The following is a 25,432-nucleotide window of genomic DNA, read 5'->3' on the forward strand; positions in this document are numbered from 1 at the left end:
CTTCCTATTAAAACGTTTTCATGGAAGAAGTTTCTTGATACGGAGGTTATACGACCATCGAAAATGTAAAAACTTCCTATTTACCTTTGTGAACGCTTCCGAATCTAACCACAGAGGTGTGATTCATCCAAAAGGACTCACCTTTGGGGACGTAAAGAATAAACGGCACTTGGGACCGACAAAAAGTTTTCCAGGTGAGGTTCACATCCATTAAAAGAAGAATTTACCACATCAAATATAGATTCCCAACTGAAACAAAGGAATCACTTTGGCTGATAATTCAACAGTCACCAACCCATGTTTTTCACCTACTGACACAAAACACGGTTTTCAAGTACTATGCCTTCTGAATAACAGCAATTAAAAAAGAAAAAAAAAACGCATCAAAAGAAAGCAAAGCATCTCCACCAAGACTTCAAGCCATCCTTAACGCAATACTGGAAAAACCACGTTTTCTATCCAGCCCTCCAAGACGCCTTTAGAGAAACAGCTATAATCGAAGTCAACTGAAATGTGTTCAAGAGCCCTGACTGATGGCTTTAACGGGCCCGAGGACGTGGCTGTCAAGACCAGACTCGGCACTACCGGAGGAGAGAAGCTGAAGCTCCATTAAGAGCGCACTGAAGGTGTCTGTGGCGGCGACAGAAGCCATTCACTTACCATGGACTTGGTGAAAGGCCTGGCCAACGTAAACAGCAGCGTGTACACCCACCAGTTACGATGAATGGACGAATACAACATGTTTCCAGGGTGCACGGCATTCGACGTCACCCCACGCGGGGACAGGCGGCGGTGGAGCTCGTTGGAGAAGAGAATGTTGCACAGCTTAGACCGGTTGTAAGCCAGCATGGCCCAGTAGTCATTTTTAGATGGAGAAAGGCGGCTGAAGTCCAGTTTGCCCGAGGAATCGTTAATATCTGTGAATCTAAACGACACAAAACAAAAAAAGATAGGAAGTATGACATGAAGCAGCCAATCTCTGACTCCTGATAACAATAGCGTTTTATTTTTATTAGAAGTCTGAGGACACCACCACAGAGGCAACTGAAAACCCAACTGGGCAAATGTAGAAACAAAGTCTCCCTTAGAAATGGACAATAGTGACTGGACACGATAAAACAACGGCATCCAAAGACAGACTACGTAAGGGCCCAAACTCAGAAATGGGGCAATCTTAACACACTCAACTCCCCCTGCTTCCAACGTGTATTTTTCAAAACCTTCAACAGGAAGTTCAAGGATAATTAAATTAAATGGAAAAGCATCTTAAATAAAGGGCTACAGCTTTTGGAAGCAGAAAGATATCACATTCCTAACCTTTGACGGGGCTTTCCTGGGTTATTTTAGCCAACGCTTGAGTCCTGTATATTTTCATTTGATCCTCCAAGTAAATATAGATGAGTCTTGCTGCCCCCAAGACTCTTTTCCAGATTAAAAATTAATGATTATAAAGGGGTTATAACCTTGGTGAGGTGCCATCAATAGCCTTATACGTTTAAAAGATAAATGTAAACAAAGCCAGAATGAGTTCTGGCAGACTCTACTGTTTTTAAGTATACCCATGGCAGAGAAATACACAAATCAAAGTAAGTAGTTGATGTTTTATAATTGGGTCTGACGGAGTCATTAAACACCAGCTGTTTGTTTCTTTTCTTTTCTTTTCTTTCTCTCTCTTTCTTTCTGTCTTTCTTTCTTTCAAGTAACAGCAAAGTAGTGACTGCCCTAAAAGAAAAAAAGGATCATAACAAAAGGAATTTTCTGGAGGTTGATCTCATCCTTGTTAAAGACTCCTCATAGTTTCCTTCATTAAATTAACTCTGAGCATTTGCACCAAGTAATAAGGAAATATAAGGAGAGTACTCGGGGTGCTGGCTATAGCAACAAAAGCAAAAGGTAAAATGAAAATCATGGAATAATCTGGTTGTTCCTGGATATGAGCAGTTCAGGGTGAGCTACAAGGAAGGTAAAAGCAACCCAGGGACAGGTGAAATTCATATTTTCATGGAAATGAAATAGCCCTTCTCCAGGACTCAGTCAGTGACATCCAATTTCTAGTGTTAAATGACATCGCCGCTCTAAAGTCATCAACAAGGCTGATGGCCAGAAATGTTATCACGGATGCAACAACAAGACCTTGAAACTAATTGTTGGCTGCCTGTTTCCAAGTCCCCAAACCACAGGAAGTGCCCAGACTTGCGAGCTTAATCATCAGAAGCACCGGAACTTAGCGGGAAATTTGAAAGTTTATGGGGGCCTTTTTCTGATTGTTATAATGACTGCCGGCAGGGGCCGGGCATGGTAGACGTCCTGCAATGCAGACGGAGCCTTGCTCCATGAAGATCGTCCCACTGGACATTCATGCAGATGAAAAGCCCGTGTATAATTATCTGAGCCTACAGCCTGGCTGTGTTTTTCATATAAGCACAGTTTTGACATCCACTGCGTTTCCAAGACAGTAGTCCTACAGCCACGTATATGAAGAATGAACGCACTTTCAGATTTCATGGGTTTTGGGGGGAGGTGACGCTTGATTCCGTGCCAGGAGTATTTCAGTCTGCAGGGCCACACCTGTTAATGGTCCGCATTTGTGAATATCCCAATGGAGGTGACCGATGCACGGACACGCACATCTGATTACTTATCCTCCTTGTAGTCCTTCTCAAGTTAAGAAACATGCTATTTTGTTTCACATTTATTTTTTTCTTTCCATTACAGTTAAGCTAGCATATTGAATTAAAATGCATTTATGCAGGGAAGTTGTATTATTTCTGAACTTTAATCCAATGTAGTAATAAGGTATTACAGAAAAAGACTGTTGACAGCTCAGTGATCCAATGTATGGGCCATTTCTTAGAGATTCTACCTACTCTGTGCAGAAATAGTATCAAGGATCCAGACCACATCTACCTGGTATGGGACGAAAATACCATCCTCCTCTTACTCTCCACTCTTTTTCCATCACCTTTGCAGGAAACCAGTTTTGGCATCTGCGTTTAGCCTAACCCAGCATGAGTGCCATTTCTCGCAGGAGGCACTACCTAACCAGCTCTTTCACTGTTTGTTGTCACAATGATTTCTTGGGTGGCAATGGGGGACAGATTGAAAGAAGCCATGCAAAGCAGATTGAAACACTTGTTTCCACGGAAATGAGGTGCCCACTCGCCAGGACCCAGGCGGTGATATTCCCAGTATTCAATGGCCCCACGCACCTCCCTGCCAACATCAGTAACAAAGCAAGTCATGCCATCTTTGCATTTTATCTGTATGCTGGGTACTGTGTGCTGTGTCCTGTGTGCCTCTGTCCTTACCATGCCAGAGTGCAGGCCATTTGCTCACCTGGCTCCCCCAGTGAACTGTGAATTCTTGGAAGGCAGACAGCGTATTTACGCCTACTGCAGTGCCCAACACATAGCAGGGACTAAATACAGGATTAGAGAATTAAAGTTCGATCCTGGGTTCACAATTCCAAACTAAGTGCCAAGCTTCCTTTGAGCCTTGCTCCAAAGGCAAAATTTAGCATTACCTTTGGGTCCTCTATATCCCTCATCGATATTTGCATGTGGCACTTCTACAGTTTAGAATGAATTCCCTGCTTTGGTTTTTAAGGACAACGTGGAAGTCTTTCATGTGGGGAGCACTAGGTCAGTTAAACTCCTAAGAGGTGGGAAAGGCATTCATTCCTAGTCCTTAATCTAGAAACAAGGCAAAAAAAAAAAAAAAAAAAAAAAAAAAAAAAAAAAAAAACCCACCAACAAAAACAAACACACCAAAAAAACCCACCATGATGAGAAATTAGGTGGAACCAAGTTGAAGGAGCCTCTCGGGTTGGAGAAGCACAGCTAGGAAACAGGAGGCCCACCCTTTGCAAGCAGCCCCCATCCATGAGCAGATTCCCGATTTCCTGCCTTGCTGATCTCCTGGGCAGCAAACCCATTTTTCAGGTCTGATTAGCTTGTATTGACAGTCCTCTGGAAAGCAGGAAGGGGGGAAAGCCTTGGGACCCCTCTGAGCCAGGGCGGGCTTCCTGAAAAATTACTGCGTTCACCTCTCGCTCAAGACGCAGTAAAACAACCCTTCAAATGCTGCCGACTCTATTTTCAACTTGAAGAATTGACAAAGCCACGCAATAATGTCTTAATAGAATTATCCTCCTTCCAATACAGCAAAATGTGACCATTTTGCTCTCTGGGCATCAACATTTGTTGTTTGAGGGGACCTCTGTCTTGTATTTCTATATATACTGCTCCCTTATTTTTTTTTTTTAATGGAGGATTTTTACATTACCAAAAATAATTAGGCTGCATTCTATGTAGACAAAAGCTAGTATGTTCAAAGAATAGGACAGAATTTGCCTCCGAAGCTGTGTACGTGTGTGTGTGTGTGTGTGTGTGTGTGTGTGTGTGTGTGAGTGCGCACACAGCAACTTGGCCCTCAACGCAGCTGCAGCCATTCACAGTTGTTCAGCCAGCCCTCCGCTCTTTTCATTCCATTTTAATTGTTATCTGAAAATTTTTCACAGCAAGGAAGTCGAGTTCTCCTTTTCATATGATGTATTTTAGGTATGCAGAAACTGCATTCACTCGCTCACACTCCAGATAAGTAACTAAAATACAGTGAAGACACGGGGAGGCTAATAAATATTTTGCCTGGGGGCAGTCTGGTATAATATTTTCTGCAAACATAGGACTTTATTTTTCCCCTAACAGGGGGTCTTGACTCCAACGAAGAGATTCCGCCAAGGTTTATGGAGGTAATTAGATATCAACACTTCCATTTTACAACATGGTTTAAGGCTCTGGTCCTTGAGCAGTGAGTGAGTGCTTTCCCAGGACTATGCACCCAGTATTCACACCACCTCTAGGGCAACACAGGAGGCCATGCAAGTGTAATAAACAAACCAGCTGGGGGGGAATTAGCATTTTGTAAAACACACACACACACACATATATGCACGCGTGCGCGCAAAACACACAAAACACACAAAAATACCCCTTAACACGTGCAAAAAATGACCAGAGAGCAGAAAACTAGGGCCAATCACCAGACAGGAGAGGGCCTGATAACACATTTCAGGAAGTCCTCGTCTCTAAACTAAACTGGGTCTAATTCAGGAGACCAAGGCCCTTCCTTCCAATTCCTCTGTTAAATGAAATTAAGATTCAGATCTCCAAGGTAGGCTCGAATTACGCCGAAGTCAAGGAGAGAACAAAGGCAGCACATGAAATACCATTTGAGATACAGATTTACAAAGCGAAGCAAGAAGCTACAATTCAACATAATCTCCCATTAAATACCAGCTCATTTAAACATATCCCGTGGTGCCCTCCACATCTGGCAAATGATTGGGACTGGCAGATTTATTTCCGGAGCTCGCGCTCCCGCGCCGGCCCCCACTCCTGAGCAGGGCCACTCCACTTTTTTTTTTTTTTTTCCATGAACCTGGTGTGATTTGCAAAGATAAGGATGTCCAGATTTTGTTACCACCTAATTACTAGATGTTTCGTGTCTTTTAACACGGGGGAGGATTATTACGGGCATTTTCCTTTCATTTCAGCCCTCATAAATGTAAAATGGTAAAAGTAAATCTATCTGCAGTATGTCACTTCTACTATAAGCCCCTGTGTTTGGGAGTGATAAAGGGTTCAGGCTAACCCTTGGCTGGTCTCTCTCTTCCCAGGGGTTACATTTTATGGAAGCGTGATTAAAAAAATAAGCTTCATTCTGGGTCACTAAAACATTTCAGGACTTAAGACGGAGAAGAAGGGGGAAAAAATAGGCCCCTGCACACTATTTTTTTTTTCCAGCTTCTTTGCTAAGAGTGAATGCTTCTGACCACACCAGGAAAATCTCCCCCACCCCACACATTAAATCTAGCCTCGCCCGGCGAGTCCTTTGTCTTCTTCGATCACCTCTCTTTAGACAAATAGTTGTTCATCCAACTCTAGAAACAAATACGCTGAAAATAGGATGAAATTTTCAAACGCCTTTTTAGTCAATTGGATATTCTCCTAATGGTAACGGAAGAGAAGTGCCATCTGATGTTTTAATTGAAATTTTAACCAAAAGAGGCATGGCCAGATTTCTAATATGTTCTAACTACAGTACTTCCCTTTCTACAATTACACAGCTAATGTCTGCATTGAATTCCCTAATTTCTCATTATAAAACAATTGGATTTCATCTCGTGGTCTTTAATTGCATTGTTTCTCCTGCTGGAATAACTGCACATTCTTCCTGGTGAGGTGTTGAAGTTGTTGAATGACAAATCAATAAAGGTCAGGCATTCAGATTTAATCAATTATTATCCCATCTCGAAGCAAAATCAATGAGGGGCTTGAAGTAGAGTTGTGAAAACCATCTACATTGCTGGAGACAAAACCCCCATGTCACCCCCCTCCACAATCTCCAAAACAGACCTCAAAAAATTAAGGAAGCCAGGTTGAATACACCTGAGTGGCGTTACTGAAAATTACTTTCAGGAAGAGAGCCTTGGGGGGACACTGGCTGGCACAAGGAAGGGGCCATGGGAACAAAACAGCAGATTCAGGGGCACCTGGGCAGCTCAGTCAGTTGAGCATCGGACTTTGGCTCAGGTCACCATCTCTCGGTTCCTGAGTTCAAGCCCCGTGTCGGGCTTGCTGCTGTCAGTGAGGAGCCTGCTTCAGGTCCTCTGTACCCCTCTCTCTATGCTCCTCCCCCGCTGTTGTGCTCTCTCTCATTCATAATCAAACAAACAAACAAACAAACCTTTAAAAAAAAAACCCAAACATATCAGATTCTAACCCACCTATGGGATTCTGAGGAGACCACAACTACTCGGGCAGGAGCTGAGCGGCACAAGACATCCTGAAGGAGTTGGACAAGGTAGAAGTGTCCCAGGTGATTCACCTGGAAGGTGGTCTCCAGGCCGTCTTTGGTGAGGCTCCAGGGGAGAGCAAAAGCCCCCGCATTGCACACAAGCACACGAAGGGATCTGCAAAATAAAATATCACCGTTATGCGGACATAAACGCTCTAAAACCAAGGATATCCCATGCCCTGACGGGAACAACCAATCTTTCACTGTCTTCAAGACCCAGCAGCTGGAAAAGGGATCTCCTGCAATGTCACATCCTAAGCCACTCTGCAGGGGAAGGGCTTGGACTGGGAGTGGGCTGCGGGGACCCAGGGGGCTTCCTGGGATGTAGGACTTTCAGAGCTGAAACCGGGACCATACTGGGCAAACTGGCCACCCAGGATGGATCTCAGAGTCTAAAATCTAATTTTATCTGTGCATCTTAGTTTAACCACTTCTTCACTTCTTCACCTGTAACATCAAAACAGCCCTTAAGTAGATGTAAGAAATTAAAGAGAAAATCTGCTATATAAACAACAATACAGGAACCAGCATTTAATAGGTTCTAAGTAAGCACAGCAAGGGGGAAGTACTCTGTGAAAAACAGGCACACAGGGGTTCCTGGGTGGCTCAATCATATAAGCATCCGACTTTGGCTCGGGTCATGATCTCACGGTTCAGTTCCTGAGTTCAAGCCCTACATTACAGAGCCTGTTTAGGATCCTCTAGCTTCCTCTCTCTCTGACCGTCTCCCATTCATATTCTCTTTCTCTCTCTGTCTCTCTCTCTCTGTCTCTCTCTCTCTCAAAAATAAGCAGGAAAAAAAAAAGAGAGAGAGGCATACAATGTTTGAATATATTCCTTTCAGAGGTCAAATTACATCTAGACAATAGAAATGAGTGAGCCGTGGGGATGGGTAGGTGGAGATCTATTATACTATTTTCTCCCATTGTGTTTATATTTAATTTGTTTCATAATAAAATTAAAAAAAATAAAAGTAAGCCTTTCATCATATGAATCAAAATCCCAAATCCTCACAGAGAAGTGGTGCTGGTGGGAAATCATCCTAATATATTAATAAAAATTGTTAAAATGTCATTTATTCAAGGCTACCCACAGCGTCTGCAATTACAATATGAAAGCAAAATATAGAAATAAATGACATATAAAACTGGGAAATCATGTAATGAATTTGCATGGGATGCATATGATAGAATACTACACAGCCATTAAAATGATAGATCCTTCAACCCTGTAAAATATGCATGCTACAAAAGATATAATCTTGTATGATCACACAAACACACACACAAAATATTTATGAAGCACAGCCAAAAGTGTGAATAGTAGTTATCTCTAGGGGTGGGTGGAACCCAAAATGTCTTAAATTATCTTCTGAGTTTTAAGTTTGATGAAATATGAGCTATATATATATTTTTCTTTCGCCTCTTGTGCTTCAGGGGTCATATCTAAGAAAGCATTCCCTAACCCAACATCACAAAGATACAGTTCTATCTTCACTCCTAAGAGTTCTAGCTTTGGCTCCTACATTTAGATCTATGATCCACTGGAAGCTTAACAGGGATATACAGTGAAGGCAAGAGATAACTTCATTCTCTGGCAAGTGGGCGCTCCAAGTGTAGCTTCGTATGTTAAGAAGACTACTCTTGGGGCGCCTGGGTGGCGCAGTCGGTTAAGCGTCCGACTTCAGCCAGGTCACGATCTCGCGGTCCATGAGTTCGAGCCCCGCGTCAGGCTCTGGGCTGATGGCTCGGAGCCTGGAGTCTGTTTCCGATTCTGTGTCTCCCTCTCTCTCTGCCCCTCCCCCGATCATGCTCTGTCTCTCTCTGTCCCAAAAATAAATAAAAAACGTTGAAAAAAAAATTAAAAAAAAAAAAAAAAAGAAGACTACTCTTGCCTGCATTGAATCGTCTCAGCACCCTTGAGGAAAATCAATTGACCACCTGTAAGAGTTTATTATGGGACTCTCTGTTATATTCTTTTATTATGTTAGTACTACAGTCTTTATTACTAATGCTTTGTAGTAACAACATACATATATACATAACATTTTATATATGTTATAAACATTTTACATATATATAGTTATATATATTTATATATATAAATATAGTTATTGTTGAGAGAGAAGGATAGTGCACCATTGAGCACCAGCTGTGGAATCATGGGGGGATAGGGAGGGAGAATGAGAATATTAAGCAAGTTCCTCAGTCTGCCCAGAGCCAGAGCCACCGCAGGTCTTGATCTCAAGACCCTGAAGTCTAGACTTGAGCCAAAATCAAGAGTCAGATGCTTAACCAACTGAGCCACCCAGGTGCCCCTATGGAGTAAATTTTGAAAACTGGGAAATGAGGGTCCTTCAACTTTGTTATTTTTCAAGCTTGGGTTGGCTAGTCCGGGGCCTTTGCATGCACATAAAAAGTTTAGAATCAGCTTTCAATTTCTGGCAAAACAGCCAACTGCAATTTTAGTAACGTTTACATTAAAATTACAGATCAATTTTGAGAATACTGTCCTCTTTACAATATTAAATGTCTGGATCTATGAACATGGGATGTCTTTATATGCATTTAGGTCTTTAATTTCCTTCTACAATATTTTATAGCTCTCAAAATAGAAATTTATCACATCTTTTGTTAAATGTATTCATAAGTATTTTATTCTTTCTGATGATATGGCAATTTGCATTGATTTCTTAATTTAATTTGGAAATTGTTAGTTACTAGTATATACAAATACAATTGATTTTTGCATATTGATTTTTTATCCTCTAAGCTTGCTGAAATTATCGATTAGTTTTTTGAGTTCTTTTTAAATTATCTATTAGTTTTGATACTTTAATGTGGGTTTCTTAGTATTTTCTACACATAAGGTCATTTCACCCACAAATAAAGATAGTTTTACTCTTTCCTTTCCAATCAGAATGTCTCTCCCTACCCCAATTACTTTGGCTGGAATTTCCAGCACAATATGGAATATAACTGGTAAAATTTGATATCCTTGTTTTCTTTTCTGATCTTAAAGGTATTCTTGGGAATGCAAGCTGGTACAGCCACTCTGGAAAACAGTATGGAGGTTCTTCAAAAAACTAAAAATAGAACTACAATACGACCCAGCAATTGCACTGTTAGGCATTTACCCATGGGATACAGGTGAGCTGTTTCCAAGGGATACATGCACCCTATGTTTATAGCACTACTATCAACAATAGCCAAAGTATGGAAAGAGCCCAAATGTCCATCGATGGGTGAATGGATAAAGAAAATGTGGTATATATATACAATGGAGTATTACTCGGCAATCAAAAACAATGAAACCTTGCCATTTGCAACTACGTGAATGGAACTGGAGGGTATTATGCTGAGTGAAATTAGTCAATCAGAGAAAGACAAAAATCACAGGACTTCACTCATAGGAGGACTTTAAGAGACAAAACAGATGAACATAAGGGAAGGGAAACAAAAATAATATAAAAATAGGGAGGGGGACAAAACAGAAGAGACTCATAAATATGGAGAAGAAACTGAGGGTTACTGGAGGGATTGTGGGAGCAGGGATGGGCTAAATGGATAAGGGACACTAAGGAATCTACTCCTGAAATCATTGTTGCACTATATGCTAATTAATTTGGATGTAAATTTTAAAAAATAAAAAATAAAATTAAAAATTAAAAAAAAATAAAAATAAAAAAAAAATTTTAATAAAAAATAAAATTAAAAAAAGGTCAATGTAAAGATTCTGAATTTCACTAGAGATTTTAATTTTGAAAAATAATAAAAAGAACTGTCTGGAATTGAAAAAAATGCAATATCTGAGATTAATATATTAATATATGTGTTTAAATATATTGGACACAGAACACTAAATAATTAAAATTAAACACAGACTTATAGAAAATACAAAAATGAAACATAGATACATGGAGAAAGAGAGAGAGACAGAGAAATAACAATGCAATAAAAAGAAAATCATAGACCAGAGCTTAAGAACCATGTGGTAGATGTTTGTAGAAGAAAAGAGCAAATATCAATCCACAGATGCAATGAACACAGCAAAGCACAAATAGGATAAATACAAAGGCAACATCTTTTAAGCACATTACAGAATAAACGGCAAAAATCAAAAATAAGGGGAAAGAAATTGAAAAGGCCCTAGAGAAAACAAGACACATTGGTTTCAATAAAGCAAAGAATAAGATTGGTAGATGACATTTCAATGGAAATGAGGAAAGACAAAAATAAATGTAATGATATTTTTAAATTGCTCAAAGACTGTAACTACCAACCTAGAATTGTATACCTACAGAACGTTCCCACCAAAAAGTAAGGATAAATAAAGGCATTTTCAGAAAAACCAATAAGAAGACAATTTGCTGCCAACACTTCTGAGTAAAAGATAGAAACTAATTTCAAATAGTAATGGGTATGTAGAAGGTAATAAAGAACAATATAAACATTAAATTGATGTACACATGTAACTTGTCTGTACAACACAATTGTAATATCTTTCAAAAATTAAACAATGCAACACTAAACCATCCTACACACCTAGAAAACTGACTGGAGGATTAACACAACAATCTGCACAACCTGAACCACAGAATTCAGCAGGTTCCCGGCACGGAGAACTGAACTTGGGGAGCTAGAAGCCGCGAAAGGTAAGGAACCATTTTTGTGGGCAGAGAGAGGATGGAGACTTGTGGGGGGGAGAATACGGGAAAAGCACCCCACCCCAAAAGCAGCTGGAGAGAAAGTGGCAAATTGGAAACAGCCGCAGGGACTAAACTAAAAAGGGAGAAAGGAGAAAGGAGAGGGTTTAAATTCCATTAAGACTGTAAACAAGGGGAGCGCAAAGGCTATAACTCCGCAGCTCGATAGCTGGCGGTGCTCTGGTGGGAAGGGCAAATCCCCAGGAACAGAGTGGGGTCCGGGAGGTTGTCAGGCCACATGGGGAAAAGCAGTTCCACTGCTGGAAGGACATCCGGTAGAGACTGTTGAAGCCACCTGGTCCCAGCAGACCCCGGAAGGCGGCCACATTCACTGGTGCTGGGGCAAGATTGTTGAGAGTGAAGCCTGGTGCCAGATGTGTGTTGTGATTTTCCACAATCCCTGAGACGCTGCTGCTACACCGTCTCGCGAACTTTTTCTGGGGTGGGCTGGCACCTGGCCATGGTCTTGGGGCGCCGGCAACAACAGGGTCCAGCAGGCATTCCTGGTTGCAGCCGATATTCGGCAAATGCTCATTTGGCCGTTGCTCCGTGAGACCCTCCCGCAGAGGGGCAAAAGGGGACAAAGCCGCAGTCCTTCGGAAGTAAGGGACTGGGGAAAACAGCCACATCTGAGACAAAACATGGGAGAGAGGTACTGCCTGGGGCCTGGTCGCGAAGAGTGAAGAAGCGGGGAGTGGACGACAGCTGAAGACAGAGGACAGGGGCGCGATTGCTTATCCGGGAGAACAGACTGGGTAGCTGGGTGGCGCCATTTACACCTCTCCTGCCCATGCACACTAACAAGCACTGCAACAATCCAACCCAGTAGGCTAGCAGCACCCTCTACTGGAGACCAGAGCTGTTACACTGAGCCCCGTCCAACTGGGCCAACTTAGCTCTTCAAGAACACAAGTCTCACCGTCGGCTTAATTTATGGACTAAACAGAACTACAGAGAATGACTTCTAGGGGAAAACAAACCAATTTGAGTCCTGGAGGGGTGGTGGGAGGGGAATGTGCTAAATGGATAAGGGGCACTAAGGAATCTACTCCTGAAATCACTGTTGCATTATATGCTAATTTGGATGTAAATTTTTAAAAAATTAAAAATTAAAAAATAAATTAAAGAAAATTAAACGATGCAAATAAAATTAAAATGGATGATAAAAAAAAAGATAAAGTATCCAATCTTATAGCATTAAGTAGAAGGTTAGGTGTGGATATTTTTTGTAGATGCCTGTATCAGGTTGAGGTAATGCCCTTGTAATCCAAGTCTGTTGAGTGTTTTGGTCCAGAAACAGTGTTAGAATTTTCCAAATGCTCCTTTTGTGTCTATTGGCATATCTTTTATTTCACTGATATGATGTACTGCACTGACTTTCAGATGTTAAACAAACCTAGAACTCCTTGGATAAATCACACCTCACCATGGTATATAATCCGTCTTCTAAATTGCTGCATTTGGTTTGTTAATATTTTGTTGAATATTCTTACAACCATATTCCTACGTGATTACTGGTCTATAATCTTCTTGTGATACCTTTATCTGGTTTTCAAATCAGAGTAATAATGGCCTTATACAGTGAGTTGAGAAGTTTTTCTTCTTATCCTGTTTTTTGGAAGAGTTTGCAAAGAATTGATATTAGTTCATTACTTATTCATAATATTAATGATATTGTTAATGATGTCAATGGTAATAATTTCATTAAGAATTGATAATAAATGCTTGGAAGAAAGAATGAATTTATCACTAAAGAAAAAAACAATTAACTCACTGTTTCTTAAAAGGTATTTACACACCGGTGCCCGGGGAACTCAGCCAGTTGAGCATTCAGCTCTTGGTTTCAGATCAGGTCATGATCTCATGGTTCAGTTCATGAGTTTGAGCCCCACATTGGGCTCCACACTAACAATGCAGAGCCTGCTTGGGATTCTCTCTCTGTCCCTCTCTCCCTGCCCCTTCCCCACTCACATGCACAAACACTCACTCACTCTCTCTCTCTCTCTCTCTCTCTCTCTCGCTCTCTCTCTCTCAAAATAAATAAACCTTAAAAACAAAGTATTTATGTAAATTTCACTGCCACTAGGCAATCTAAGTCTGGTTGAGAAACTGTCATATACGTTCTGTTGCCTGATATATTTCCAACCCACATCACCTATCTAAGACCTAAAAGTGGTGATGTGGCTGGGGTCAGCTGTATTTGGGTGGGATCACATGTTTTCCACATATGGTACCCACCACAGTTATCAATGTACAACTCCCCCAACAGTCCCATTAGTCTCTTAAGAGGTGGACAGAAAATGCTTTGAGGCATCTGGTCTACCTACAACATTCATCAGAGCCTATTTCAAATCAAAACAGAATCTACTCATTTGTAACCAGAAGAACCCATATGTTGTAATAAGGCAAGACTGTAGGAAAAAACTTTATGAGAGAGAAAAGGGAAAATGGGCCAAGTGAACATATGACTTATATGTGAATGCCTTTCCATTTTCATCTCAAATATTTGGTTCACTTTTTCAGAGTTGCTGATACTTTATTTTTCTTTTTTCTCTTTGAGTGCTGAGTGTGGGTTGAGCACTTACTGATAGTTTGTGTACGTAAGAACTTTAGATGACAGGAATTATTATCACTGATAGTAATTAAAATGATTGTCGTCATTTCACAAACAGGAAAACAGGGATTAGAAACAACTATCCTACGGTCAAAATAAGAGTCAGAAACAGCTAAAACAATAAAGAAACATATATATGAATAAGAACAAAACAAAACAAAATCAAAAGATCGTCTGACTTCAGAGCTAATGCACAATACCTTCTTTCTTAGATAAGCTTCCTTAAATGGACAGAGAGAAATTCAAGCCCAGCCATGTTATTATACTTCCCTGACTTGTGGTCGGTTAATTAATTAACCTCTGTAAACCCGTTTCCTCTCCCTGCAAACTTAGAACAGCAGCATACATTCCTCCCAAGGTTCTGATGAGCAAAATCCCAGTATAGTGTAAGGTACACGCCAGGTTAAATCATTATTACACCCCTTGCCTCTATACCCTTCCCTTCTATCCACCGGAGAAAATATAATTCTTCAAAGGTGATTTTTGCAGCATTTCCATGTCTTTAAGATAGGCCTGGGCATTCGGAATTTTGACACCATACCTCTTGATAACTACAAGGCCCCCTCTAGGTAACTTTACCCTCGCCTGCACATTTTCTCAAGGAAATGCAAAACACATCAAGAAACCTGCTACCAAAGACCTCCGCCTGGAGGCGTGAATACACAGAGGACATGGGAAATCCTCTCCTCTTTTACCAAATTTTAATGCTCTTCATTAATGTTAATTGCACAACACCAGAGGCGAAATATGTACCCTGTACCTAAAACTTGTCACCTCCATTAATTAAAAACCGGCTTATGGAATATGGAACTATAAAGTGCTAGACTTTTCTTAATTGTAAAGACACTTAATTGGCTTGTACAAAAGGAAAAGAATTTCTTTTGCCTCACTTTAATGAGGTTTTTATTATTCAAATGGCACATTTTGCTCAGTTTTGACTAAAAGCCATTGCAATTCAAAAGGCTCTGAGATGATGAATATTTACAGAATATCAAAAGGAAAGTTCAAACTATAAAGATAGAATGGAAACAAAAATAGGATCATTCCAATTCCAAAGCTGATGCTGTTAGTCAGCACTCTGGGACTGATTCTTTTTTCTTCTTTGGTGGATTCCGGTCTGTGAGGGGTGAGTGAGGACAGGAGAGGTCTTCAGGGTACTGAATGGAAGATTCCAATGAAAGGGGTGTGCTTCCTCTCTGTGGCTCTAATCTACCCACAGAGAAGAGCCCCTCCCTCTCTGTGGAGGGGACCCTGGCATTCTCTGTGCCTGCTGGGAATGCTGACAAAACAGCACTCCCATCCATTAGGACTAACGTCTTCATTTGGGCCAGAAAATGACTGCTCAATGGTAAGGAGAGTGGCGTTCCAATTATTTACGGGTGGGTATGCTGTGTGTCATCAGTGGAAGCAACGACAGGCCAAGGTTTCTAGCCAGAGTAGCCTTAAGTGATACTTCATACTGGAAAGAGGGGGTCCCAGGGCAAAGGCTGTCACTAACTGGCTTTCAGATAGCTGATCTCTAAGTTTTCCTCTCATACCCCTCTTATTTTTTTTTTTTCTAATTTTGGTATTACTGACCTATCACATTGGTTTCAGGTGTACAACCTTTCAAGCGTCCCATCCATTGAGTATACCCTCTGTTCCTGGCCTTTTCAATCATTCCGTCTCCACTGGCTCATTCTTGCTGCCTTTCAGGCTAATCAGACTTTTCTGACCATCAGTAAAGGGAAAATGGGGAAAAGAGGAAAGAAAGTGGAGAGAAGAAAAAGGAAGAAAGGAGGAAAGACAGGAGCGAGAAGGCTGGAATGAGGAAATTGTCTACTTGACACTGGGGCTCTTTCAAGTCGCTCTAGCTTCTCTCTTCCCATTTATGGGCTCTAGTTTTAAAATATTTATCTCCACTCATCATCTCTTTTCCTTGCCCCAAACCCACTTCTTATCACGAAACCGACTGAATGCTTTCCCATCACTGTCCAGAACCTCTCCAGGCTGCCTGAAGAGTAATGGCTTTGCAATCAAGAAACCCAACAACTTCCCCTCTGTTGAAACGGACCTCCTCCGGATGCCACCACTGCCCCATCTTCTGCCTCTTCCAGCCAGGGACTCCTAACAACATGTCTATACAGATGAACTTCACACCCACAGCTCCAGCACCCATATTCCTCCTAGACTCCAGAATCCCATTCCTACCCACCCCAAATCTAAACTCTTCATCATCTCTCCTCAGTTCTTCCCCCCTTCCGACATCCTTGTTTCTACAGTGGATCATACCCTCTAACTGGTCACCCGATGAGTAACACTTAGAAAACCCTTAGTCTCTAAGACTAGTCAACACCAACATCTCTAGACTCTTCAGACTATTAATATTTTGCCAATTCCCTACATTTCCAATGGAGGAAGCATCAAGATGTTCTGTCTAGATCTCCGTTATGGGTCCAGTGTATCCATTTTCCACTGCTGAGAGCAGGGACTTCTCTAGAGAATTGTCCTTGACCGATGGGCACCATCATGTCTGTAAACTCACGTCCCAGACCCAGATGCTCTGCTAACAAAAGAAACTAATTCTAGTGTGAGTCCTTCTCCAGGAACCTGTGGGATCAGGCTGAACCTAGACTCCAGTTGAACATAATCTGTTTCCCTCCCTGCCTTCTTCTGAGAACACTCCCCCAATAAGTCATCTGAACAAACATGCCCAACCCAGGCTTGATTTCTAGGGAAGTCGAGCTAAGACGATCACTGTCTTCAGCTCTGGCCACTGTAATAGCCCATATGAGGTCTTCCCACCTCTACCTTCTCCCTTATTTGACCTATCGTGAATAGTGGGGTCAAGTTAAACACATTCACAGAGTCGAATAGAAAAATTGATGGAGACATTAAAAACTTTATAAAACTAGATTACAAATAACCAGTACAAGATTTAACATGCTAAAATCCTCTCGTAGGGGCGCCTGGGTGGCTCAGTCGGTTCAGCGGCCGACTTTGGCTCAGGTCATGATCTCACAGTTCGTGGGTTCGAGCCCCGCATCAGGGTGTGTGCTGACTGCTTGCTCAGAGCCTGGAGCCTGCTTCGGATTCTGTGTCTCCTTCTCTCTCTGCCCCTCCCCCGCTCATGTTTTGTCTCACTCTGTTTCTCAAAAATAAATAAATGTAAAAAAAAATTTTTTTAATCCTCTCATAGCAATCATTAAAATAAGATATTTCCAACCAATGAAATCAGCAGATTTATAATATTATTTTACTGTTAATAATGTTATAAAAGCTGATAAGAATATATATTCCTGCACCTTGGATACGTGTTGTTTGAAGCCAATACATTTGTGGTAATTTATTACAACAGCAACAGAAAACTAATAGAGTAAGGTGATAAATGTTTGCTGTTTTAAGTCACTAAGTTTTGGGAGTAATTTAACAGCAACAGATAACCAATAGATGTGTCATGCCATGTGAAAGAAACCAAACTCAAAAAGCTGCATACGGAATTCTTGCATTTATATAACATTCTGGAAAAGGCAAAACTCCAGGGACAGAAAAAAAATCAATGGTTGCCAGGGGCTCGGGGTAGAGGTGGGAATTATTCCAAAGAGGCACAGGGGAAATTTGAGGGGAAAGGAAACTGCTCTCTGTCTTGACAGTGGTGACTCCATGACTGTGTGTTTGTCAGAACTCATGGAACCATATTATCAAAAGGGCAAATTTTACTGTATGTAAAATACAACTTACAAACATATATACAACTTAAAAATACATAGAAACTTAAAAACATATGTAAAATACAACTTAAAAAAATATATAGAACTTAAAAAAATTTTTCTAATGTTTATTTATTTTTGAGACAGAGACAGAGCATGAACAGGGGAGGGGCAGAGACAGAGGGAAACACAGAATCTGAAACAGGCTCCAGGCTCTGAGCTGTCAGCACAGAGCCCGACGCGGGGCTCGAACTCATGGACCGTGAGATCATGACCTGAGCCAAAGTCGGATGCCCAACCGACTGAGCCACCCAGGCACCACTACAGAACTTTAAAAAATAGAGAAACAAAATAGGGCCCTGTGTGCTTCTAATGGCCCCAATCACACCCTGGGGATGAGCGACTTGTGTATTTGTGTGCTAACTGCACCTGGTGGGGGGCCACACCAGTCGGGCCTCATTCATCTCCAAGTCTCTGGACCAACCTGAAGAGCACCTTGTACCTGACAGGTGATTAAAACAAAACTGTTAAATCTGACTGAGGTCAAGTAAAATACGTATGGACTATTTACCATGTGCTTTGCCCTGGGTTCCAGGAGACAAATGAGGAGAAAAAATGTTAAAATCTACTTGCAGAGAGAACAGGTCAATGTAACAGTGTAGAGAGTACAGAATACTTGGCCCATGTCTACAACACCCATGCTGAGGGTCCCATGTTCTTTCAAGAGCCAGCTCAAACCCCAAATCCCCCATGGAACCTTCCTGAACTGCCCTACCCATAAGAATAGCTCCTCTACGTGGCCCCTAGTGGTGGGTCGGTCGAGCATCCAACTCTTGATTTTCGCTGAGGTCACAATCTCACGGTTCATGGGATCGAGCCCCGTATCGGGCTCTGCATTGACAGCGTGAAGCGTGCTTAGTATTCTCTCTCTCTCTCTCTCTCTCTCTCTCTCTCTCTCTCTTTCTCTCTCTCTCCCTCCCTCCCTCTGCCCCTCCCCCACTCACGTTCGTTCTCTCTCTCAAAAGTAAATGAACATAAAAACAAAACACAACAAAAAGAATGGCTCCTCCCCTGAATTTGTAAAGCATTTAGTATCTGTGTAATGCCATAGGCAACTGTCGAACCTCCTCTTGGTGAAAGCTTCCCAGAGGTTCTGACCAATCACAGAAATCCTTTCTTATGAAGTTTTACGTTCTACTTATAAATGTTGTAACAGCAGGGCTGCAATTCCATTGTTTCGTTATGCCCTATAATACTGGGCATAAGATGTTGGTCAGAGACAAAGTTCAAGAAGTGCCTGTTTATTTGAACACAGAGACCTAGCTAGTAAAGATGAACTGAGAGAGAGACCTATACATGTTCCGTGACAAGGACATTCACACGATGTCAGTCTAAAGAAACACTGTTGGTGGTTCTTGGAATGTCAATATTCTTTTTTAATAATCATAGCAACCCACAAGGTAGACAGCATCATTACCATTTAACAGAGTGAATAACTAAGATTCCAAAGGTCTCTTGTCAAGTAGTTGAAGAAGCCAGACTTGAAATCTAGGACTGTCACCAAAACCTTTTCTTAGCCATGAAAACACATGGGCTTTACAACAAGGGAGTAGGAAGGCTTGCTGTATGGGGCCAGCGGGTTGAACATAGATAGTGGGCTATGCGAATAGCACCCCCGGACTTGTTCAGTGCACACCCTGCACAACTACAAACAATAATGCTCTGATGTGACATTAAGAAATTGAACTTGAGGGGCGCTTGGGTGGCTCAGTCGGTTGAGCGTCTGACTTCGCTCGGGTCATGATCTCAGGGTTCGTGAGTTTGGGCCCCGCATCAGGTGCTGTGCTGACAGCTCAGAGCCTGAAGCCTGCTTCGGATCCTGTGTCTCCCTCTCTCTCTGCCCTTGCCCTGTTCACACTCTGTCTCTGTCTCTCAAAAGGTGAATACACATTAAAAAATAAATATATATACATATACACACACACACACACACACACACACACACACACACACACATATATATGTGTATATATATAAATTAAACTCGAATAAAATGCCAATATTTCAGCCTATCTCCAAACTGACTCTCACCCATGGTGATGGTAGGTGTGGACACTTCTGGACAATAGAGAAACTAGTGATGTTTTTATCACATGACTTTCCAATCCTTGCTCACACAGTGACACAGAGTGCTTTCCCGCTTCACTTTACTGGTCCACTTAGATGGAACTAATGGGGTACCTCACTCGGTCCCAAATGCCCATTGTACACATCACAACCCACCCCGTCTCCCAAGTGCTACTCAGAAGACACTTCCTTGGAGAATTCCTTGCTCCTCATCTGGATGATAGCACTGTCTCCCTCTTCTGAATTTCCTAAACACTTTCCCTCAATCTTTTCCAAGGTTGCCAACAGTGTGATTGACGGAAAGACAGATATAACCAATGGACACAAGTTCCTTCGACCTACGACCACTAGATAAATGCATGGGACAGGAGACCCATCTGTTTCCCAAGATCCCTGACCTACAAGTCCCCTCCTACTGACACCGACCCCTCGAGGCCCAACATCCTGTCTGTGTCCTCCACAAACATCCATTGCCATTCTCAACCCTGCCAACCATTCTGAATGTTCTTCAGTAACTAACAACAACCTAACCAGAGCACATCTTGAGTGTTCATTGGAAATAGAAGATCAGCTTCTGAGGTATAGCGTCTCCCAGGAGGCTTGGCCTTCAATTCTGCCTGGGTTGTACCCATTCCTCCACGACTTCACCTTTGTGCCACGATCTGTCTGTTATCTTTGCCAGCAGACTACAATCTGTGTCCATAGGAAAGAAGTCTTTGCTTGCCCAGCCTTTGTTTGCATGCAGTAAGAAGTAAGCCTTTGGTATAGAATGAATGAATGAAAGAATGAATGAATGAGTCAATGAATACACTGAATCAATGCTATTGTCCCAAATCCTAAAACATTTGGTTTATAAACCATACTCCATAGCCATGTTTTACACTATACTGTTACCTAGAATAGGGCAAGAGAAAGAGGGGAAAAGTGCACTTGGTCCTAGCTGAACCATGAAGGCAGTGTTATTTATGCTTTGAGGATAAGACCAGCCCATCATGAGTCAAACAACCAAAGAACCAGACACACAATGTCAAACGTGAAGACTGAGAAGGTGCTTTGAAAGAGTCTATGATCAGCAGTAGCAACCATCACAGGGTTGAGTTACAGTGAAGATTTGTAAACTGAATCATAACATGCTCCAAAAAACGAGACAGACCTTTACAGCCTAAATAAACACCCTGCGGAATATTAACACAATTGTGGCTTTTGGGGATTCCATCTCAGACACGGCAAAAGAATGAGCTCAGTGTAATGTTATGTAAAGGGAAATACTTTTCAATTCCTCCTTGAAACAGAATGCCACACCATCTGGGGCGTTTCTCAAGCGAGCTGTGGGGAATTCGTACTATTTGGAAATAGTCTGAAATTCAATAGAAAAAAAGGGTCTAAGGACCCAAAGTCCCAAATGCAACTGTTTCTCAGACTTACTAAGTGTTAGGTTTTCTTTTTCTTCCAGAAGAGGAAGAGGAAAAAATTACTGTAGAATTCCAAGGTGGATCTCTGCTCAAAGAGCTAGGGCTGCTTGATTTTGAATTCGCGGATGGCAGCCTACAACAGAACACGGCAGTTCTCTTGAGCAGCTACTTCAAGCCCAGGGAAGGTTCTCAACACTCCAGCAATCCACCAAGACCATAACTGTCCGAGAGGCTCTCGCACAGCGTGCGTGCCAACGGCAAAAGTCAAGAGGATTTTAGGTGCCATACCAACAAACTTTTACAAAAATGCTTACTTATGGTAACATACTGGAAAAAATATATAATCAGCTGCTCAAACTCACAACAATAATAATGATAAAAGAGAGAGGAGAGGGGCGCCTGGGCGGCTCAGTCGGTTAAGCGTCCAACTGCAGCTCAGGTCATGATTTTGTGGTCCATAGGTTCGAGCCCCGCATCAGGCTCTGTGCTGACGGCTCAGAGCCTGGAGCCTGTTTCGGATTCTGTGTCTCCCTCTCTCTCTGCCTCTCCCCCACTCATGCTCGGCCTCTCTCCATCTCTCAAAAATGAATAAACAATAAAAGACATTTTTTTTAAAAAAGGGAATGATAATACCCACCTTGTTTGCTAGTTATGAAAATTAGAGAGAAATGTAAAATACCTCACATCAGCCGTTAAAGGGATGGTATCTAAAACATGCTATTTTTTTCTCGGCTGCCTATTTCCTAGACCTTGACTACACTTTGGGGACATGCTAGCTATCAATAATTCAGAGATATAAAATATGTATATAATGGTCTCCCATATTTATAAAATACCTATACGTGGTTTCCCACATTCTTACCCGGTATCTCTGGCAGGGAAGATCCTCAATAAATATGCAAGGAAATCAGGCAAGTGGAACAAGAGAAATATGAACACATAAAATCAACATCAGTTTAGATGGTCAGTGACGGCCTCGCTGCGCTTCTAAATTTTAAAGGACCCGCATGTTTTAAGAATTTAAGGACACCATCAAGCATTAAAGTAATAATTAACCCAGAGTGGATTCTGCTGTTAAGATAACCCAGCTACACTTTTTTTTTTTTTTCCTAAGTTAGAATAAAGAAAATAATCCAAACCAATCAGCAGGAATAGAGCCGAGCACTGGCTGCGTCCCTGGAGACCACCAGGAATTTTTCATTTCATGCACCATTTACAACTTCTTAGAGTGAATTCCAGAACATCAGTACATACACTTAACGGAAAATAGAAACACGCTTGTTTTTGTGATTCCCTCAAATTTTTGCCTCGTGTTGATTACCTTGATTATATTTTCCCACCCTATCATATACAGGCCCAGCAGCAAAATCTCAACCTCGCTAAATGGCGCAAGGTCTGCCACAGGAAAATACCTACATCCTCTTCCAAGAGGGCTTTCCAGAAAATATGTGTCAAGTTGGTAATTATGCCACGAAGAGCACTTAATCCAGCTGACACGATAGCTCAAATGCGGGTGTGATGCTTTGTTGTTACAGTTCAATGTTGTTTCGTTTCGTTCTTCCCCTTTGCGTTCAGCTCTTTATCGCCCTGTGTTCTGGCTCCCTGGGAGTATTTAATACTTTGGACAAACAATGATGAGCACAATAAGGATGGAAGGGTGGGAACAGTAAGGATAAATAAATTCAACCACGCTCATAACCCAGTAACTTCACTTGAACATAGCTACCACAGATGGAGCAAATGCAAATGAACCAAAGTCTCTCTTGGCAAACTCCCATTTGTTCATCTGACGAATGATGGTCACGTCCTACAGAAATTCACTGGTGATGTGAAAGTAGTCTTGGGAGGCTAATGTAGAGTTGAAAAAACTCCACAAGGGAACTCAGAGAGTGTGAGTGTTACTCATATAAATGCAGGAAGGGAAGAAGCTGGCGGACACGGAGGGCTGGGGCTGGCATTATTTAGAGAAGAGGGAGCTGGTTACTTTCTTTGTGGTGCTCAGTTTTCTGGGACACAAAATGTAGTCGTCACTACGGGTGGCCAGAAACCCCTGAAGGGCTGAGTCTGTCGCTGAAGTCACCCCTGTGCTCCCACACGCAGCAGCACGTCTGAGATGCAATAGAAGTTTGTTGAATCACTGAATCCCTGAAAACTAAATAAGAGATCGCAGGTGACAGCTCTCTGCATCCTTGCTCGTGCGATTCAATCACTGCATGCGCACAGAAATTTGGCTTTAACCCATACAGCCTCTCTCCGTGTTGGCTTCCTCCACAGTGCAGTCACCTCTGTGCCACTTGCCTAATTTGCATCAAATTTAAGGACCACCTGTAATCACTTTTGTAAAAAAAAGACACACTGAGGGGCACCTGGGGGCTCAGTCAGTTAAGAGTCCGAATTCAGTTCAGGTCATGATCTCACAGTTTGTGAGTTCAAGCCCCACACCGGGCTCTCTGCTCTCAGTGCAGAGCCTGCTTTAGATCTTCTGCCCCCCCCCACCCCGCCCCTCACCCCCTTGTGTTTTGTCTCTTCCTCAAAAATAAACTTAAAAACTTAAGAACAAACAAACAAACAAACAAAAATGATGCAATGGAAACCAACATCTGTATTTCTCGGTTTTGTCCTCTGCAAAAACAGCTGCTAAGGAGGGCTGCTGTTCTGGCTTTAGTTGTAAAAAAAAATTAGTATGTGTTAAGATAGAGTACTTGCCTGTGTCCAGCTTATACATAAAAAGTGATATGAGGACTCTGGGAAAGTGCTCTATGGTTCACAGAGCTCATGCGATTTGGCTGTCCGGCACAGGGAGTAATTAAATGAATAGGGCACGTGGCCTTAGAAAACACATCCATTACAAAAAAATCAGAATTATCCGCGACACTTGAGTGAAGGAACGAGAGCTGGCAGTACGTTATTTGGCCATGCCTACTAAGAATCCACTTGCCCTCACAACTGAAAACACTGGCTCCTCTCTTTCACTGTGATTTCCTTGTGGGAGGGTCCTTATATGCACACCGAGTGGTGACTATAATACAGGACCTTGCTCACAGGGGATTCCTAGCATTTGCTGACAAGGCGAAAATAATACCTGGGCATCCTTCTCTAAGTATAATGTATCCCTCCAAACGTTCTACTCTGTGGACAAGCAGAAAATATAAAGTCAATGAAGAAATAACTTGCTTCTCTGAAAACAAATTAGCATTCTTTTGAATTAAAATTGTATTTTGTAGCCATAAAGCAATATTAAGCATTACAAGCCATTATTCATAAACTTCTGCAATACCAATCTGCTAAATAAATTCTGCTAAAAAATCTTGGGAACGTTCATTTTTTAATATACTTATACAATAGCTAAGTACCAGATGATGATTTCATTACCGTGACACAAAAGAGCTTCGTTAAAATATACCTTATGTGGTCACCGGGAAGGGAGGGGGTTTAAAGTGGGGTGGCAGAGGGGAACTTACGTGGACAACAGGAAAAAAAAATTAGCTGGGGAATGTGCTTAAGTGCATGGTCAAGTTACTCGAACAATAAAACGTCTCATGCATTTTGTACATTCCCCTGCCAATGAGGACTCCTGCCTCTGTTTTGCCTAGAGATATATGGAGCTGTAATCGAGTTCAGAAAGCCCCTGACAGCTGTGTGCTGCCATTCAGACCTGAAAGATTCCATGTTATGATAAAAATTAATGTACTCTGACATCCTCTGGGACTCCCTGGGCCCTGGGAATAGCTAATGAAGAAATACAACCTTGCTGGAAAACAGCACGCAGCTCAGGAGTTAAGGATTAGTTCACATACAGTAGCAGTGTGGCCCCTCTGTCATCAGCTGTAAAGCAACCAGACCCCAGTGCCAAAGGGAGTCAACCATCATTGGTTGGAATTATTTCCTGGGTCAGGAGAGGTCAAATAAACAAAAAGCTTTACAAAATAATTGAGCCCAAGTTGGAGGCAGCCTGTCACTTTGTGCTGGTGGCTCAAACAGAAAAAGGTAACTACAACATCTTGGTCTCTCGTGGGCTGTGATTGTG

The 25,432-nt window shown here is 41.9% G+C and overlaps 1 protein-coding gene across 2 annotated transcripts in view; it reads right to left on the reverse strand.

The window, feature by feature from the left end:
• Nucleotides 1-25,432, reverse strand: part of WWOX (WW domain containing oxidoreductase) — a 976,622-nt gene that overhangs the window by 680,343 nt on the left and 270,847 nt on the right. For both annotated transcript variants that reach the window (XM_030298626.1, XM_030298628.1), the window contains exons 7-8: nt 6,788-6,973; nt 661-925 (exon numbers count right to left, since the gene is read on the reverse strand). In XM_030298626.1, the coding sequence (XP_030154486.1) occupies nt 661-925; nt 6,788-6,973 (451 nt within the window). The remainder of the gene's footprint in view (nt 1-660; nt 926-6,787; nt 6,974-25,432) is intronic.

This window comes from Lynx canadensis, chromosome E2, assembly GCF_007474595.2.
Source record: "Lynx canadensis isolate LIC74 chromosome E2, mLynCan4.pri.v2, whole genome shotgun sequence".
In the NCBI taxonomy this organism is placed as follows: domain Eukaryota; kingdom Metazoa; phylum Chordata; class Mammalia; order Carnivora; family Felidae; genus Lynx; species Lynx canadensis.